The sequence below is a fragment of the Schistocerca nitens genome, chromosome 2 (assembly GCF_023898315.1).
Source record: "Schistocerca nitens isolate TAMUIC-IGC-003100 chromosome 2, iqSchNite1.1, whole genome shotgun sequence".
In the NCBI taxonomy this organism is placed as follows: Eukaryota; Metazoa; Arthropoda; class Insecta; order Orthoptera; family Acrididae; genus Schistocerca; species Schistocerca nitens.
In genome coordinates this window covers 1,073,386,931-1,073,407,855 of record NC_064615.1, presented here as the reverse complement: position 1 = coordinate 1,073,407,855, position 20,925 = coordinate 1,073,386,931, and the positions used below count along the sequence as shown (strand labels likewise).

The 20,925-nt window shown below is 44.5% G+C and overlaps 1 protein-coding gene across 2 annotated transcripts in view; it reads left to right on the top strand.

Annotated features, from left to right (window-relative positions):
• The window catches only part of LOC126237466 (dehydrogenase/reductase SDR family member 11-like), a 100,440-nt gene that overhangs the window by 43,749 nt on the left and 35,766 nt on the right, over positions 1–20,925 (top strand). For both annotated transcript variants that reach the window (XM_049947606.1, XM_049947605.1), the window contains exon 5: positions 5,637–5,783. In XM_049947606.1, the coding sequence (XP_049803563.1) occupies positions 5,637–5,783 (147 nt within the window). The remainder of the gene's footprint in view (positions 1–5,636; positions 5,784–20,925) is intronic.

Sequence of the window (20,925 nt, the reverse complement as noted above, 5' to 3'; positions counted from 1 at the left end):
ATAAACATCGTACGTTCCAGCAGGTGTTTATCAGCCAGGCTGGGGATGATGTGTATCTGTAACATATCGGCGTACCTCTCACCCGTCAGAGTAGCAGTTTTCCTGTCCAGCGCCATCTGTCGGACATTTTGTGAACTTTTTTTTTTTTGTTCTAATAAAACCCCATGTCATTCCAAGAATGTGTGTCAATTTTTACCTCTCTATGTACATTGTTCCGTGGTTTATTAAGTTTTCAAATTTATACTGACTTTTTGATCACCCGGTATTTAGACTCATAGTGCAGCTAGGTATTTTTCACGTCGTCAAACATAGCAAAAGGTAAAATAACAGACAGACCACAGATAGCACCCCTAGGGTTGACCAGGGAGCGAACTATAGATCTTTGGATTTGTGCACTGGCACTTTAGCTCTGAGCCATCAAACTTACTAAAAAAATCAAACGAAAGTTGAAAGTTTTATGCCCGTCATCTAGTCTCCCTCTGCTGTTCCTACCAATGTCCGCAGAAAGTGGTGTATTCCATACTTAGGACAGGTGTGACAAAGTGTAGCCAAAACACTGAATACATTTTTTATTTTTCTTTATTTATTTTTTTTTGAGTCATCAGTCTTCTGACTGGTTTGATACGTCCCGCCACTGATTTCACTCCTGTGCTGACCTCTTTATCTCAGAGTAGCGTCCTCTCGCAAAAGCTGAGCAGTGCTCCTGTGCACCTACTGCTCTTACAGGTTTTCATGTTTTCAGCGTTGTGTTGTGCTTGGTTGAGACTGTATTACGGAATTGAATATCAGTTTTCTGACGTTTTCAAGTCAGAAATGGCGCATACTTTCCTGGTCAAATAGCATGTATGGCATGTGAAGTTGTTACAATAGATACTTTTCCAGTGCGAAGATGGTCGGTGATCGAAATCGGTAGTGAGTAAAGACCGAAATACTGAATGTCTTCTTCCAAAGCTGTTTCACATAGGAAGACTGCACTGTAGTTCCTTCTCTAGATTGTCGCACAGATGACAAAATGATTGATATCGAAATAGCTGACAGAGGGATAGAAAAACAATTAAAATCGCTCAAAAGAGGAAAGGCCCCTGGACCTGATGGGATACCAGTTCGATTTTACACAGAGTACGCGAAGGAACTTGCCCCCCTTCTTTCAGCGGTGTACCGTAGGTCTCTAGAAGAGAGTAACATTCCAAAGGATCGGAAAAGGGCACAGGTCATCCCCGTTCTCAAGAAGGGACGTCGAACAGATGTGCAGAACTGTAGACCTGTATCTCTAACGTCGATCAATTGTACAATTGTGGCACACGTATTATGTTCGAGTATAATGACTTTTCCGGAGACTAGAAATCTACTCTGTAGGAATCAGCATGGGTTTCGAAAAAGACGATCGTGTGAAACCCAGCCCGCGCTATTCGTCCACGAGACTCAGAGGGCCATAGACACGGGTTCCCAGGTAGATGCTGTGTTTCTTGACTTCCGCAAGGCGTTTGATACAGTTCCCCATAGTCGTTTAATGAACAAAGTAAGAGCATGTGGACTATCAGACCAATTGTGTGATTGGAATGAAGAGTTCCTAGATAACAGAACGCAGCATGTCATTCTCAATGGAGAGAAGTCTTCCGAAGTTAAGAGTGATTTCAGGTGTGCCACCGGGAAGTGTCGTAGGACCGTTGCTATTCACAATATATATAAATGACCTTGTGGATAACATCGGAAGTTCACTGAGGCTTTTTGCGGATGATGCTGTAGTATATCGAGAGGTTGTAACAATGGAAAATTGTGCTGAAATGCTGGAGGATCTGCAACGAATTGAGGTATGGTGCAGCTAATGGCAATTGAATCTCAATGTAGACAAGTGTAATGTGCTGCGAATACATAGAAAGAAAGATCCTTTATCATTTAGCTACAATATAGTAGGTCAGCACCTGGAAGCAGTTAACTCCATAAATTATCTGGGAGTAGGCATTAGGAGTGATTTAAAATGGAATGACCATATGAAATTAATTGTCGGTAAAGCAGATGTCAGACTGAGATTCATTGAAAGAATCCTAAGGAAATGCAATCCGAAAACAAAGCAAGTAGGTTACAGTACACTTGTTCTCCCACTGCTTGAATATTGTTCACCAGTGTGGGATCCGTACCAGATAGGGTTGATAGAAGAGATAGAGAAGATCCAACGGAGAGCAGCGTGCTTCGTTGCAGGATCATTTAGTAATCACGAAAGCGTTACGGAGATGACAGATAAACTCCAGTGGAAGACTCTGCAAGAGAGATGCTCAGTAGCTCGGCACGGGCTTTTGTTGAAGTTTCGCGAACATACCTTCACCGAGGAGTCAAGCAGTAAATTGGTCCCTCCTACGTATATCTCGCGAAGAGACCATGAGGATAAAATCAGAGAGATTAGAGCCTACACAGAGGCATAACGACATTCTTTCTTTCCACGAACAATACGAGACTGGAACAGAAGCGAGTACCGAAGGAGGTACTCAAGGAACCCTCCACCACACACAGTCAGGTGGCTTGCGACTGTGGATGTGGATGTAGATGTAGATCGTAAGACGGCACAGTCTGTATCATGCATTTCTCCTGCTTGGTGACGTTGTAGTTTGATGGTGGCCTTTTAAGTCACAAACCTGATAACAAAATAAATCAGTACTGTAGAAAATCCAAAATTTTATAATTAAAGGTTAAGGCTACATTTACTTCAAAGCTTTATTGTTGCTTTTATAATTAATGTATCATTTTGATGAAGAAGAAATACCATATTTCTGGTTAGCTGTTGGTAATATCTTATAAATTCTGGTTGCAAATTTGTATCCACCCTATTTCAAAAACAGTATGATTTATATCTCATCATCCCAGAGAATGCCGGAAACGGCCAACGTTGAAGTCGACGAAACGCTGTTTTCCATTTATCAACCTCTTAGATTAGCGTAACAGCTCTCCCTGACTCGCCCTGAGAGAGAGAGAGAGAGAGAGAGAGAGCAACAATCTTCTGCTATAGCTGTTAAAGTGTGCGTGGATTATATGAGCTCACCTGGCTCTTCAATTTGCCCCAAGTCAGGCGATCAAGTTGGCCAATAGATCTTCTGCCTCTGCTAATTGTCCGCTCCTCACCGAACACCTCGTGCACTCCACACAAGGTTATCAAGGCGGTCTGCTACCGCTCCGTCTTGACGAAAACATCACTGAAGGCGTTCGTCTTCTGTGAGTGGATCAAACAGTTTCTGGACTTACCAGTTAGGATTATCAGTATGGCGAAAGATCGGTGTTACCATACGGCCACCAGACATTGGGCAACAAACACCAGTCTTAAGATTATATAACGTCTCTTCAGACTGCTGACAGGGAATTTCTGATGCATAATGACACATGTTTTGAGGGTTCACGTACTCTGACAAGGTGAACCACGTCTCAGCTGAAGGAATGAAAGCTGAAAATGCAGAAGTCCTCATTCCACTTCACTCAGAAACCACCGGCGGAGCTCAACTCTTTGAAGTTGGTCTGGATGCTTTAACTCGTGCACAACAGAAAATTTGTAACGATACTGATGCCGATCCTTTCTGATAATGTTTCGACACGACGATCTCTTAGTTCCCACCTGCAGATACACGGAGTTGAGATCTCGTCCGTCTTTGTTCCAGGCTTTCCTTCACTCAAATATTCTTTTCTGGTGGTTGAAATCTTTTCGTACACTTACTGTTGTGTACATAGTTCCGCGTAGTCAGCGCGTACACAACTTTCCCACTAGAGCGCGCCCCGCTAAGCACAACAGCGCAGGCGCAGCGCTCGTCCGTCTCCGCACTACGAGATGGCGCTGTCAAAGAGACGGACCAAATTCTGCTTCCGCCGATCCGCGTATTAATATGTAACGCAGCCAATGAGATTGCTGCTAATGTAGAACCTTTTCTCCTCGCGGATCACACTCGCGCAGTGTTACCTGAACGCGCGAGGTATTATAAAGAGTGTACAGATCTCCGATTAGTCAGTCTGCATTAGTCTGCATTAGTCTATAGTCAAGTTTCAGTCTGCGCCTAATAAGATTATCATATTCCTGTACATAGCCATGAAGAGAAATTTATAGACACTTTGTCAAGTATCAGAGATATGTGAGAATAACATTAACGTACCATGACCAAAGGAACTTCAGATTGTCAATTGTAAATAGCATCCAGAATCAAGTTACGTAATGTCTATCCTTTTTATTATTTTAATAAATGTGTGTGAAAATTAATCAAGTTCTGTTTAAAGTTGGTCACCGTCAATCTGCTACTCTAAGCGTGCAAGTGGCATTTCTATCGTCTGACCTAACGGCAGCCGGCCGCGGTGGTCTAGCGGTTCTAGGCGCTCAGTCCGGAGCCGCGCGACTGCTACGGTCGCAGGTTCGAATCCTGCCTCGGCCATGGATGTGTGTGATGTCCTTAGGTTAGTTAGGTTTAAGTAGTTCTAAGTTCTAGGGGACTGATGACCATAGATGTTAAGTCCCATAGTGCTCAGAGCCATTTGAACCTAACAGCAGAAGATAAACACGCCACGATAAGACCACGAGACACATTGCTGACACTCGCCTACTGCGTTAGAGCGACAAGTCAAATAATCTGATGGTGTGTGTACCGAAGGTCTTACAGTCCGCACACCACACTTACCATGTTTATTCGCTGTAGAGTCCATTTCGCGCCATTTGGCATTAAGTTTTGCACTGCAGACTTCGATGGAGTTGTTATCGAAACACTTTCAGTCTTAAGCACGTTTCCCACGAAGTGTATTTCGCATAACACTCGAAATGAACACTTGCTGAATGCAGCACCTCTTTGTGCTGCATTCAACTGGTCATTAAACGCGCTTACTTCTCTCGCTCACTCAAACGTAACGACACAGCGAAGTACTGGGGACAGAGCACGAGGGATATTCGGATGTGCAGACACAAGGCAGCAGTAGTGTAGTGGCGTAGCAAGACAGCCACGCCACTCGGAAGTAGCCGAAAGGCACGCGTTAAGCTCTCGCAGATTGGCGTGAGGTCTGGAACAGGACAATGTCTTGAGAATTGCAATAAAGTACGAAAATCTTGTAATACTTAACTTTAATCCACATTTGTAGAACATCGCTCTTGATGATACATGCTTCACAATATTAATTATCAAAGCTATGGCGCCTTGCTAGGTCGTAGGCAATGACTTAGCTGAAGGCTATGCTAACTATCGTCTCGGCAAATGAGAGCGTAATTTGTCAGTGAACTGTAGCTAGCAACGTCGGCTGTACAACTGGGGCGAGTGCTAGGACGTCTCTCTAGACCTGCCGTGTGGTGGCGCTCGGTCTGCTATCACTGACAGTGGCGACACGCGGGTCCGACGTATACTAATAGACCGCGGCCGATTTAAAGGCTACCACCTAGCAAGTGTGGTGTCTGGCGGTGACACCACAAGTAGATTGCTGCGTTTTAAATCACGGCTTCCAGCGTTTACTCTGATGGACAGTTCAATTGTTCGTTAACAAAGGTCATTTCCGCGTCAGTCTTAGATATATTTTCCTGGCCATCCTCATAACGCTCCCGACACAAAACATTTATAGTGTTTGGAATCATTTGACGTGTGATGTAGTATGTTTTTTCATGGCTGTCTGATAATGATTTTGTTTTTCAGCAAATATCTCCTGGCGTAGTTATCACGGAAATTTTTGACAATTTGACAAAACTCTCCAAAGACGCAGCCCTGGCGATGGCGCACTTGCTACCAGAGGACGTGGCAGCGGCCGTGGTGTACATGCTGTCCCAGCACCCGCGCGTGCAGGTGAGTCGCCGACCATGACGTTGTTGTTGTTGCTGCTGCTGCTGTCTTCACTACTGTGCAAGCCTCTTCGTTTCAGCACTACCTATGTCCACATGAACCGGGTCAACTGAACCTACCGATTCTATCTGTGCAATTCGTCCCATAATGTAACGGTGTTGTGATACCTGACGTCATATGTGCCTAAACAGGAAGTGAACGGGAGCTAACTATTTTTTTTTTGCTTCAACATTATTTTTTTGAACTATGAAGCGGTATCGAACACTTCAGTTAACCTCTTGAACCTGCACGCTATAGTGTAGTCTTCATCTCCCTCTATAATCTTCACCCTCTCTCCATTCGCACACTGCAGTGATTAGCTCAGTTGTAACGTTCTTTACAATTATACTATTTGTGTTTGTTATTGGATACACAATGCGTAATGTTTGTCTTACGGAGATATACTGTGTAATGAGTTGTTGTGAAAATGGTGTACTTAATCATTTTTACTGTAATCCAAAGAAAAATTAAACAACTTAATCTGGAAAACCAGCATGTAATGCCTATAACGAAAACAATCCATCTGAAGTTTACTCAGTCTCGTGAGCAATAAACTGACCATTCCCCTAAGCAAATAAACAATGAAATACAGTTTTCTTAGCTCTTGAGTCCTAACGGATGTAATCTTGGTATTCTGTTCTCTCCACCGTAGGGATAAAACGTAGTCAATCTTGGCTCAGCGAAGTACAATGCCGGTCGTAAAATAGTTTCATACAAATAATGTCAGCAGATTAGTTGATAAATGAATAACCTTGCAAATGTTCGGTGATAATTTTGGAGACTGGCTCAGCGCTATGCAATGCTGCCCACAATGAAACTGTTACAAAAAGTAATACTTTTCTGATTCTGGCATATTAATATTTATATATATATATAAAGATGGTATCTGTTCTTTCGGACATGTCCGAATGAACGTAGTTGAGGCTCACCGGTCATTTGACCATCTTCGTGTGTACGGATGCACAAACGACGCCCGAACTCTTACGGGAATCGGCAAAAAGCCGCGTGTATAGAGTATAATGGGCAGGGGCACTATGAATATAGTGCGGAACAATAAGTTGAAAATGTGGGTCTCACGGGAGGCGTGCCAGAGATAAGTCCCTGTAGTCGCACTATCGTCTGTGTCCTCGCTGGCTCAGATGGAGCCCCCAGTCAATGTGGGCCATATTTCACCGAAGCTGTCACATTTCAAGTCTTTTTTTTTTTTTTTTTTTTTTTTTTTTTGGAGCTTAGCTATGTCAGACATTCCTTCCCAACAACACGACTGCCGACGACGCGAGATGTATACCAACTCTTACTGCGCCGGTGCCCCAGGAATACCCTGGAAAAGAAGTACCTAGACAAGAACTGGCGACAGATATGGCGCGTTATAAGGAACGTTTACCTCCCAACGTCGGTACGCTCAACATGGTATGTGGTGGTAAATAGGAAGTTCGCAACGAATCAACGGCGGCACGCGATTCATTTGGCAGACACTCCACTATGTTTAGACTGCGCAACAGTGGACGCCGATGAACATCGTTTAGCATGTAGTGGGACGGCTCCAGTGTGGCACTTGGCACAACAGATATTGGCGTTCCTGTTACGCTCCGCTCCTCACACAATTTCATCAGACACACTTTTTTTCCCCCAAGAATCTTGTTTTCCGGTCCAAAAAACCAATGCAGTGACATGGGTACGGGGAATGGTGGTGGGCTACGTGTATAACGAATCGGAAAAGGACTAAATTGATTTTTGGCATTTTCTCCTGGATGGACACACGAAGCTGCAACAACATAAGAAATATGGGCAAGACTTCGCTATTTACTTGCGACCTACATTTACCGACCCGCCGGCCAGATGGGGTGTGACGTGTGAGAGATGAGATAGACGAAGAAGCCGAGATAGACATCGATCACACTTACGGATCCTTAGTTAATTTCGAGAAGACGACCCAGTCTTACACCAACGTCTGGAGAACGAGTCGATAGATGGCTCTCTTGCTCTATCGAACGTCGGGTCGTGAGCAGGTGTCACCCCCGACACGAATTTCATTTCATTGCTACAGGAGCACGTTTCTTTTGTATTTGTACTATCCGCAATGTCTTCATGTCTTTCTTTTGGGCATTTTCAGTTTTATTCATTTCCTTAATAAATTAATTTTCTAATTAGCCACTATTTGTCAACATATGGACATTGTAGACACTATTTATACGGTAGTACAACAAAATGTATGTGAGCAAAGGTGGTAAGCCTGACATAGAAAAATAAACAAAAAAAAACTTAGCTCTCGGACCCTTACGCCAGAGGTCTCGGGTTCGATTCCTCCTCCCGCACTTCTTTTTCTTCCAAAAAAAATAATAATAAAAAAAATAAAAATTAAAAAAAATAATAAAAATAAATAAATAAAAAAAGATGGATAGAGCATCTGCCATGTAAGCAGGAGATCACAGGTTCGAGTCCCGGTCGGGGCACACATTTTCAACTCTCCCCGTTGACTTATGTCAACGCCTGTGTGCAGCTGGGGGATATATATATATATATATATATATATATATATATATATATATATATATATATATATACACTCCTGGAAATTGAAATAAGAACACCGTGAATTCATTGCCCCAGGAAGGGGCAACTTTATTGACACATTCCTGGGGTCAGATACATCACATGATCACACTGACAGAACCACAGGCACATTGACACAGGCAACAGAGCATGCACAATGTCGGCACTAGTACAGTGTATATCCACCTTTCGCAGCAATGCAGGCTGCTATTCTCCCATGGAGACGATCGTAGAGATGCTGGATGTAGTCCTGTGGAACGGCTTGCCATGCCATTTCCACCTGGCGCCTCAGTTGGACCAGCGTTCGTGCTGGACGTGCAGACCGCGTGAGACGACGCTTCATCCAGTCCCAAACATGCTCAATGGGGGACAGATCCGGAGATCTTGCTGGCCAGGGTAGTTGACTTACACCCTCTAGAGCACGTTGGGTGGCACGGGATACATGCGGACGTGCATTGTCCTGTTGGAACAGCAAGTTCCCTTGCCGGTCTAGGAATGGTAGAACGATGGGTTCGATGACGGTTTGGATGTACCGTACACTATTCAGTGTCCCCTCGACGATCACCAGTGGTGTACGGCCAGTGTAGGAGATCGCTCCCCACACCATGATGCCGGGTGTTGGCCCTGTGTGCCTCGGTCGTATGCAGTCCTGATTGTGGCGCTCACCTGCACGGCGCCAAACACGCATACGACCATCATTGGCACTAAGGCAGAAGCGACTCTCATCGCTGAAGACGACACGTCTCCATTCGTCCCTCCATTCACGCCTGTCGCGACACCACTGGAGGCGGGCTGCACGATGTTGGGGCGTGAGCGGAAGACGGCCTAACGGTGTGCGGGACCGTAGCCCAGCTTCATGGAGACGGTTGCGAATGGTCCTCGCCGATACCCCAGGAGCAACAGTGTCCCTAATTTGCTGGGAAGTGGCGGTGCGGTCCCCTACGGCACTGCATAGGATCCTACGGTCTTGGCGTGCATCCGTGCGTCGCTGCGGTCCGGTCCCAGGTCGACGGGCACGTGCACCTTCCGCCGACCACTGGCGACAACATCGATGTACTGTGGAGACCTCACGCCCCACGTGTTGAGCAATTCGGCGGTACGTCCACCCGGCCTCCCGCATGCCCACTATACGCCCTCGCTCAAAGTCCGTCAACTGCACATACGGTTCACGTCCACGCTGTCGCGGATGCTACCAGTGTTAAAGACTGCGATGGAGCTCCGTATGCCACGGCTAACTGGCTGACACTGACGGCGGCGGTGCACAAATGCTGCGCAGCTAGCGCCATTCGACGGCCAACACCGCGGTTCCTGGTGTGTCCGCTGTGCCGTGCGTGTGATCATTGCTTGTACAGCCCTCTCGCAGTGTCCGGAGCAAGTATGGTGGGTCTGACACACCGGTGTCAATGTGTTCTTTTTTCCATTTCCAGGAGTATATATATATATATATATATATATATATATATATATATATATATATATATATATATATATATATATATATAACGCTCACCGGCCATTTGACCATCTTCTTCTGAGCGGATGCACAAACAATGGCCGAACTCGTATCGGAATCGGCAAAAAACCACTAGTAATGAGTATAATCGGCAGGGGCTCCACTATGAATATAGTGCGGGACAATAAGTTGAGAATGTGGGTCTCACGGGAGGCGTGCCAGATGTAAGTCCCTACAGTCGCACTATCCTCTGCGTCGGTGGCTAAGATGGATAGCGCATCTGCCATGTAAGCAGGAGATCCCGGGTTCGAGTCCTGGTCGGGGAACACAGTTTCAACTGTCCCTGTTGGCTTACGTCAACGCCTGTATGCAGCTAGGGGTATTCATTTCACTGTAATTTCACATCAATATTTTTCTGACTCTGATTGAAAAATCAATTCTTTTAAAAATATTCATCGGATTTAAACAAGCACGACATGGAAGAGGATGATAACGGAATATGTTAAGACCGAATGCTTCAGTTTGAAAATTTTACACTACCTTCAAAATCAGTGAACTTCTCACCTGGTCTACAATTCTGACTTACTGACGTAATCAAAAATACTTGGATTGTTACATGATAAAAGGTCTGACATCATTTGACGAAATAGATTCCAAAGTTTAATATCTCTGTATCAGGATTACTAAACACACAAAATATTACTAATCGTGTATACCTAATCAACCTATACATTAAATCTGATAACAAGTACATGGTTCCTACATCCAAGGGTTAGTACTGCAAAATTAGCAAGATCCACATTGCGTTGCTGCACGCTTAAAACTAAATATACGAAATTTCATTACCTTGAAAAACTGTTTTACGCTGGGTCCATAGGCAAACAGCTACATTCTCACAGCTAGCCACCAGCTTTAAGTCTTACATCCTACCTTTAACAGGGTGCAACGACAACTAACTCTGCACTCTGCGCGCTCCTACTTACAACCGATTCTGCCACTCAGGCAACTTGTTCGGTTCAGTGGTGTCAAAGACACAATCTCTTCTACATGTGATAACCATTTCATGTCATTTTTTATGAAATATATTACAAAATCGGGCTCAATGTACAAGTGGACCCCTCACACAGTGGACTTGCACTCAGAGCGCTTCGGTTAAAAAACCTGTCCTGTCGCCGGCCGGGGTGGCCGAGCAGTTCTAGGCGCTACCGTCTGTAACCGCGCGGCCGCTACGTTCGCAGGTTCGAATCCTGCCTCGGGCATGGATGTGTGTGATGTCCTTAGGTTAGTTAGGTTTAAGTAGTTCTAAGTTCTAGGGGACTGATGACCTCAGCGGTTGAGTCCCATAGTGCTCAGAGCCATTTTGAACCCTGTCCTGTCATCCTAATTTAGATTTCCCGTGATTTCTCTAAATAACTCCAGGAAATTACCGGGATGGTTCCTTTGAAAGGGCACGTCCGATTTACTTCCCCATCCTTACGTAATCTGAGCTTGTCTTCCATCTCTAATGACTGTACTGTCTACGGGACTTTGAACTACAATAGTCCTTCCTTTCTCCCCTCACACTTGCCTTCATTATCAAACTGGCGACTCCTTGATGGCTCAGGTTGTCTCCTATCATTAGAGACGCCCTTCGAGTACTGTGCCGACGTCCGTGAGGCAATGTGTGAGTCAATGTACAGCTTGTTACGGTGACTGAGGACAGTACACTGCACAACATTACATCTGTACTTACTTCATTTGCAGACTAATAATTATAGCTATTACGAATAGAATGTTTTATACTGGTTACTACCTCCAAGTACATGTGGCAAGAGCATGTCACTAATGCTTATTTGTCTCTTGACAGCTGGTCAGATGTTGAGGTGTGACGCGCGCACGCAAAACGGTTAGTCTATGCTAACAGGTCCGCTTACAAAGGAATGGCCCAATCCGACATGTCGAAACTCACCCTGGAATTTTAGGTGCTAAGGCTAAAAATGCTAAAGCTTCTCATTTTTGCCGCCGAAGAACCGCTTATAAAAGCGGTTTGTACAGCCCTTCCTGCCTAAGCCGCGAATCGGCGAATAAGCGGACGCAACAGAGACAAGAAGACGTATCGCCGCTTAGCTCGAAGTCTAAAGTGCACACGCGTGAATTTTAAATACTTGAACCATGCCAAAAATGTCTCAGATCATAAATTATTGAATAACATGCAGTTCATATCGGCAGCTAAACTTCTGCAGAGATGTACTGTTATACGAATGATTAGCAGAAGAAAGAATATCATGGCAGAGTATAATGTTACAATACAGAGACTTCCATCAATCGGGACTATCATTTGTTGACATTAAACGTTTTATAACAAGTCTTGTAAAACAGTTGATATGATAATTTTTGAATAATGTATATTTTGCTGCCAATGTACAGTTACTTGTTTATTTCCTGTAGCCGTCCAAAAATGGGATGTGTCCATTGGGTGACGAAAACAAACAGTTTCCTTAAACCAGAAACATCTGATAAAAGAAAAATTATTGCATTCGGGCGCTTCACAGTAATTACTAGTTTTACGTAGACGGATCCGGAATGGAGTAAGAAATGGTCGTGGCCGTTGTTCCTCATATTGTGCTGCATGCCAGGCATACTTGATCGTCTTTCTTAAATGTGGTGATCCGAGCTGACAATGCGGAAATGATTGAAGTTTAGTAATACTATTCCGCAGATAAATCTCAAATGACAAAGAATAACTGGTTATTATACTGTCCAATGATTCTCGAAAAATGATTTGCATTGTTGATTTTTTTTTATCGAGAGGCTGAACCACAGTATCAGTTCCGGCTGGAATCCGAATTACACATATGTTCTCGTCCTCCTAACGACAGAGATGTCGTTATATCTGGGCCAAGAGTCCAACAAAAGCTATACATTATTTTCTGCAACTGCTAAGAGGACGTCTCGGATGCAGCAGCGAACATCTTTCCCTCCCATATTTCCAGATTTTGCTACATCGACTACAAGACTTCTGAAAGCAAATAGTCATTTTTTAAAAATTTTGGTCCTAATTTGCCTTGATGTTCCTGAAGACAGAGATAAAGCTGTGGAAACAATAATTCACTGATACTTATCACTGGCATTGTTGTATACAAATGTGTAATACCACATGCGACTCTTACATTGTTTCTTCCATTTATAGAATTCATGCTCAGAGTTTACTAAACGATACCGGACTAGTACACAGCTTAAGTTAAAGCCTCTCTCTCTACTTCATCTGACTAAAAGGTTGACAGCCTCTTCTTTCTCACTGAAGTCTATTACTCCACATGTATTCTTTGGGCCTGGAATGCACTGTTTTTGTTTTGGACATTAATTATCACAACACACGTCCGTGTTATTTCCTGTTTTTTCTAATTTTACCGCAATTTACTACGAAATGTCGTCATCATTGCAATGAATGTCCAAGAAATTAACTGTTAAACGATACATATGTAGGTATTCAGAAGAATTAGGTACCGAGAAAGGTGGCGTAGTGGTTAGCCCCCCCCCCCCCCCCCTATGAACCATGGACCTTGCCGTTGGTGGGGAGGCTTGCCTGCCTCAGTGATACAGATGGACGTACCTTAGGTGCAACCACAATGGAGGGGTATCTGTTAAGAGGCCAGACAAACGTGTGGTTCCTGAAGAAGGGCAGCAGGCTTTTCAGTAGTTTCAGGGGCAACAGTCTGGATGATTGACTGATTTGGCCTTGTAACACTAACCAAAATGGCCTTGCTGTGCTGGTACTGCGAACGGCTGAAAGCAAGGGGAAACTACAGCCGTAATTTTTCCCGAGGACATGCAACTTTACTGTATGGTTAAATGATGATGGCGCCCTCTTGGGTAAAATATTCCGGAGGTAAAATAGTCCCCCATTCAGATCTCCTGGCGGGGACTACTCAAGAGGGCGGCGTTAACAGGAGAAAGAAAACTGGCGTTCTGCGGATCAGAGCATGGAATGTCAGATCCCTTAATCGGGCAGGTAGGTTAGAAAACTTAAAAAGGGAAATGGACAGGTTGAAGTTAGATATAGTGGGAATTAGTGAAGTTCGGTGTCAGGAGGAACAAGACTTTTGGTCTGGTGAATACAGGGTTATAAATACAAAATCAAATAGAGGTAATGCAGGAGTAGGTTTAATAATGAATAAAAAAAACAGAAGTGCGGATAAGCTACTACAAACAGCATAGTGAACGCATTATTGTGGCCAAGATAGACACGAAGCCCACACCTACTACAGTAGTACAAGTTTATATGCAAACTAGCTGTGCAGATGATGAAGAAATTGATGAAATGTATGATGAGATTAAAGAAATTATTCAGTTAGTGAAGGGAGACGAAAATTTAATAGTCATGGGTGACTGGAATTCGAGAGTAGGAAAAGGGAGAGAAGGAAACATAGTAGGTGAATATGGATTGGTGGAAAGAAATGAAAAAGGAAGCCGTCTGGTAGCATTTTGCACAGAGCATAACTTAATCATAACTAACACTTGGTTCAAGAATCATAAAAGAAGGTTGCACACATGGAAGAATCCTGGAAATACTGGAAGGTATCAGATAGATTATATAATGATAAGACAGAGATTTAGGAACCAGGTATTAAATTGTAAGACATTTCTAGGGGCAGATGTGGAGTCTGACCACAATCTATTGGTTATGAGCTGTAGATTAAAACTGAAGAAACTGCAAAAAGGTGGGAATTTAAGGAGATGGGACCTGGACAAACTGATAAAACCAGAGGTTGTACAGGGTTTCAGGGAGAGCATAAGGGAACAATTGACAGAAATGGGGTGGGGGGGTGGGGGGAGGGGAATACAGTAGAAGAATAATGGGTAGCTCTGAGGGATGAAGTAGTGAAGGCAGCAGAGGATCAAGTAGGTAAAAAGACGAGGGCTAGTAGAAATCCTTGTTTAACAGAAGAAATATTGAATTTAATTGATGAAAGGAGAAAATATAAAAATGCAGTAAATGAAGCAGGCAAAAAGGAATACAAACGTCTCAAAAATGAGATCGACAGGAAGTGCAAAATGGCTAAGCAGGGATGGCTAGAGGACAAATGTAAGGATGTAGAGGCTTATCTCACTAGGGGTAAGATAGATACTGCCTACAGGAAAATTAAAGAGACCTTTGGAGAAACGCAGTGGTTAGCACACTGGACTCGCATTCGGGAGGACGACGGTTCAATCCCGTCTCCAGCCATCCTGATTTAGGTTTTCCGTGCTTTCCCTAAATCGTTTCAGGCAAATGCCGGGATGGTTCCTTTGAAAGGGCACGGCCGCTTTCCTTCCCAATCCTTCCCTAACCCGAGCTTGGGCTCCGCCTCTAATGACCTCGCTGTCGCCGGGACGTTAAACACTAATCACCACCACCTTTGGAGAAAAGAGAACTAGTTGTATGAATATCAAGAGCTCAGATGGAAACTCAGTTCTAAGCGAAGAAGGGAAAGCAGAAAGGTGGAAGGAGTATATAGAGGGTCTATACAAGGGCGACGTACTTGAGGACAATATTCTGGAAATGGAAGAGAATGTAGATGAAGACGAAATGGGAGATATGATACTGCGTGAAGAGTTTGACAGAGCACTGAAAGACCTGAGTCGAAACAAGGCCCCGGGAGTAGACAACATTCCTTTAGAACTACTGACGCCCTTGGGAGAACCAGTCCTGACAAAACTCTACCATCTGGTGAGAAAGATGTAAGAGACAGGCGAAATACCCTCAGACTCCAAGAAGAATATAATCATTCCAATCCCAAAGAAAGCAGGTGTTGACAGATGTGAAAATTACCGTACAATGAGTTTAATAAGTCACGGCTGCAAAATGCTAACACGAATTCTTTACAGACGAATGGAAAAACTAGTAGAAGGCAACCTTGGGGAAGATCAGTTTGGATTCCGTAGAAATATTGGAACACGTGAGGCAATACTGACCCTACGACTTATCTTATAACAAAGATTAAGGAAAGGCAAACCTACGTTTCTAGCATTTGTAGACTTAGAGAAAGCTTTTGACAATGTTGACTGGAATACTCTCTTTCAAATTCTAAAGGTGGCAGGGGTAAAATACAGGGAGCGAAAGGCTATTTACACTTTGTACACAAACCAGATGGCAGTTATAAGAGTCGAGGGACATGAAAGGGAAGCAGCGGTTGGGAAGGGAGTGAGACGGGGTTGTAGCCTCTCCCCGATGTTATTCAATCTGTATATTGAGCAAGCAGTAAAGGAAACAAAAGAAAAATTTGGAGTAGGTATTAAAATCCATGGAGAAGAAATAAAAACTTTGAGGTTCGCCGATGACATTGTAATTCTGTCATAGACAGCAAATGACTTGAAAGAGCTGTTGAACGGAATGGACAGTGTCTTGAAAGGAGGATATAAGATGAACATCAACAAAAGAAAAACGAGGATAATGGAATGTAGTCGAATGAAATCGGGTGATGCTGAGGAAATTAGATTAGGAAATGAGACAGTTAAAGTAGTAAAGGAGTTTTGCTATTTGGGGAGCAAAGTAACTGATGATGGTTGAAGTAGAGAGGATATAAAATGTAGGCTGGCAATGGCAAGGAAAGCGTTTCTGAAGAAGAGAAATTTGTTAACGTCGAGTATAGATTTAAGTGTCAGGAAGTCGTTTCTGAAAGTATTTGTATGGAGTGTAGCCAAGTATATGAGTGAAACATGGATGACAAATAGTTTGGACAAGAAGAGAATAGAAGCTTTCGAAATGTGGTGCTACAGAAGAATGCTGAAGATTAGATGGGTAGATCACAACTAATGAGGAGGTATTGAATAGAATTGGGGAGAAGAGAAGTTTTTGGCACAACCTGACTAGAAGAAGGGATAGGTTGGTAGGACATGTTCTGGGGCATCAGGGTATCACAAATTTAGCGTTGGCGGGCAGCGTGGAGGCTAAAAATCGTAGAGGGAGACCAAGAGATGAATACACTAAGCAGATTCAGAAGGATGTAGGGTGCAGTAAGTACTGGGAGATGAAGAAGATTGCACAGGATAGAGTAGCATGGAGAGCTGCATCAAACCAGTCTCAGGACTGAAGACCATAACAACAACGACAACAAAAGTTGAAAACATTAACTGGATTCCACATCACTGTTAAATTCTGGAACCTAAACAAAGGCGGACGCTATTGATAATATATACCAAGAAATCGCAAAGGAAATTCATTCAGTTTTATCTCCATCATTATCACTTAGCAGTTCCGCAAAAAGCAACTGCCATTTGTTATGAATATTAAATTAGTTGCAAATTCGAGCAAATAACAACTGTGAACGACTGTGTAACAGAAACTATCAACAGAAACTGAAATTCGCTTTACAAATTACATTTGCGCTGTGTCGTGTTATCTGTTTACCGATGTGTCAACGACCAAGGCTATGTGTCCGCCGTGTCATGTATTTCTTTTGTTGTATTCTTCTTGTATAAAACATTTCAGGGCAAGTTTCGACATGTCGGATTGGACAGTTCCCTTGATAGTTGTGCAGAGACGACCGTGCAGAAAGTATCAAGTAGTAAATTATATGACGTGTTTGTGAGAAGACTGTTAGACGCAGAGGTAAAACAACGCTCTGAAATGGGTACATATTAAGGTATCAAAGATCACAATATCTGCACGTATTCCCTAACACCCTGTATATTTTCTTGCACGTCCTCTGCTGATGCTGGGACTTCATTGAGGTAATGCTGTCGATCGTTACAGATCTTCATTTTCACTTTCCGTCTGAAGGTTCAAATTTTTTCAGCGATTTCCTAGAATACGCTTGCGATAACTTAATTTTCAAATGTGTGTGTGAAATCTAATGGGACTTATCTGCTAAGGTCATCAGTCCCTAAGCTTACACACTACTTAACCTAAATGATCCTAAGGACAAACACACACACCCATGCCTGAGGGAGGACTCGAACCTCCGCCGGGACCAGCCGCACAGTCCATGACAGCAGCGCCCCAGACCGCTCGGCACTTAATCTTCGCCACACACGTTTGGTGCTTCTCATGACCCTTTAAGCATATAGTCGCTTTGATCGAAACATTGTATAACTACATGTTTGGTGTTGTGTCGTGCCTCTCATTTTAATGAAACTGAAAGGTAATACTGAGTTTGTGGTCCGTCAGTACGTGGGTCATCTCCGTCTAGGGAGTTTGGTGACTCATGGTCGCACATTCCTTGCCGTCTTCTAGAATACTGTACACTCTGCTTCCTGTTGTGGTTGTGTCCCAGATGTGGTGTCGTTATATGTCACGCAAAGTTTTCTGTTGGTGATTGCTTGACTACTTGTTTCATTTATTTTTTCGTTCCACTATACCGCATCTGTGCTCCATCACCAGGGCAACTAGGTAGAGATATCACTAAGAGTCTATCCACCGGCGTTGTCTTGTCGACCTCAGGCATCTTTATAATGACACTGAGCTTTTCTTTTGGACGATTCCAAAAGTCTAGACATTTTGCAAGACTTCTAACAGACTCGTTTCTGCGACAGTGGTGTCTTTTTAGTGATCTGATTAGGGGCCTTATCATAGACTATATGAGAGTTGTTTAGGTTTTTTCTTCGTCCAGATGCATCCTTCGTTATCATTTTATCACATTATTTCCAACTGCAACTGATGTAAAGACTTTTCTGCGACAACCCTCAATTTATAGCATTTTCACCATTGCTAAATCATGATGCGTTAAACTTTTCTTTCAACTGAATTCTGGAATGTCCCTTAGCTACTGCGAGGATGTTGTCTCCGTATGCAGCAGAGACGATCTCCCATCCTGCAGTCCTCAAGCTTTTCCAACATTAGGTCGATAACTGCATCGCACAAGACGGGGTGATCTACGCTTTTCGTCCCGTTTGGCAAAGCAAATTTTCTGAGAGAGTATCTCTTTGTTTCTCACATTTAGCTTTTGCCATCGTTCATTAACATTTGATTATTCGTAGCCTTGCCTTGCCGCTTCCCTAGTGTACATTCCAACTTGCGGACTATATTGACACAGTATACACCATCCTACAAGGGTAATCCCAAAAGTAAGGTCTCCTGCTTTTTTTTTTATAAGTTCATAGACCTGTTTATTTCTACAGTGGTCTACACTCCTGGAAATTGAAATAAGAACACCGTGAATTCATTGTCCCAGGAAGGGGAAACTTTATTGACACATTCCTGGGGTCAGATACATCACATGATCACACTGACAGAACCACAGGCACATAGACACAGGCAACAGAGCATGCACAATGTCGGCACTAGTACAGTGTACATCCACCTTTCGCAGCAATGCAGGCTGCTATTCTCCCATGGAGACGATCGTAGAGATGCTGGATGTAGTCCTGTGGAACGGCTTGCCATGCCATTTCCACCTGGCGCCTCAGTTGGACCAGCGTTCGTGCTGGACGTGCAGACCGCGTGAGACGACGCTTCATCCAGTCCCAAACATGCTCAATGGGGGACAGATCCGGAGATCTTGCTGGCCAGGGTAGTTGACGTACACCTTCTAGAGCACGTTGGGTGGCACGGGATACATGCGGACGTGCATTGTCCTGTTGGAACAGCAAGTTCCCTTGCCGGTCTAGGAATGGTAGAACGATGGGTTCGATGACGGTTTGGATGTACCGTGCACTATTCAGTGTCCCCTCGACGATCACCAGTGGTGTACGGCCAGTGTAGGAGATCGCTCCCCACACCATGATGCCGGGTGTTGGCCCTGTGTGCCTCGGTCGTATGCAGTCCTGATTGTGGCGCTCACCTGCACGGCGCCAAACACGCATACGACCATCACTGGCACCAAGGCAGAAGCGACTCTCATCGCTGAAGACGACACGTCTCCATTCGTCCCTCCATTCACGCCTGTCGCGACACCACTGGAGGCGGGCTGCACGATGTTGGGGCGTGAGCGGAAGACGGCCTAACGGTGTGCGGGACCGTAGCCCAGCTTCATGGAGACGGTTGCGAATGGTCCTCGCCGATACCCCAGGAGCAACAGTGTCCCTAATTTGGTGGGAAGTGGCGGTGCGGTCCCCTACGGCACTGCGTAGGATCCTACGGTCTTGGCGTGCATCCGTGCGTCGCTGCGGTCCGGTCCCAGGTCGACAGGCACGTGCACCTTCCGCCGACCACTGGCGACAACATCGATGTACTGTGGAGACCTCACGCCCCACGTGTTGAGCAATTCGGCGGTACGTCCACCCGGCCTCCCGCATGCCCACTATACGCCCTCGCTCAAAGTCCGTCAACTGCACATACGGTTCACGTCCACGCTGTCGCGGCATGCTACCAGTGTTAAAGACTGCGATGGAGCTCCGTATGCCACGGCAAACTGGCTGACACTGACGGCGGCGGTGCACAAATGCTGCGCAGCTAGCGCCATTCGACGGCCAACACCGCGGTTCCTGGTGTGTCCGCTGTGCCGTGCGTGTGATCATTGCTTGTACAGCCCTCTCGCAGTGTCCGGAGCAAGTATGGTGGGTCTGACACACCCGTGTCAATGTGTTCTTTTTCCAATTCCAGGAGTGTATATCAGTTTACAGCTTGAACATTTAACTATTTTTCGATATAATCACCATTTCTGTCGATGCATTTTTGTAGAGCTGTGGCAGGTTTTGTATGCCCATGTCATACCAGCTCGCCGCCATGCTGTTCAGAAAGTTATGAACCTCTTCTTTCACATCGGCGTCGGAGCTTAATCACTTTCCGGCTAAATGTTCTTTTAACCTAGGGAACAGGTGATAGTCACTGGGCGCCAAGTCAGGACTATAGGGTGGGTGGGTGATTATCTTCCACTGAAACTGTTGCAGGAGAGCAACGGTTTGCCGAGCGATGTGTGGGCCAGCGTTGTCATGGAGAATGTGTACGCCCTACCTCAACATTCCTCTTCTCCGGTTCTGAATTGCCCGTTTGAGTTTTTTCAGAGTCTCACAGTACCTGTCAGCGTTAATTGTGGTCCCAGCGATTCAGCTCCGACGACGAGGTGAAAGAAGAGGTTCATAACTTTCTAAACAGCATGGCGGCGAGCTGGTATAACATGGGCATACAAAAACTTCCACAGCGTCTACAAAAATGCATCGACAGAAATGGTGATTATGTCGAAAAATAGCTAAATGTTCAAG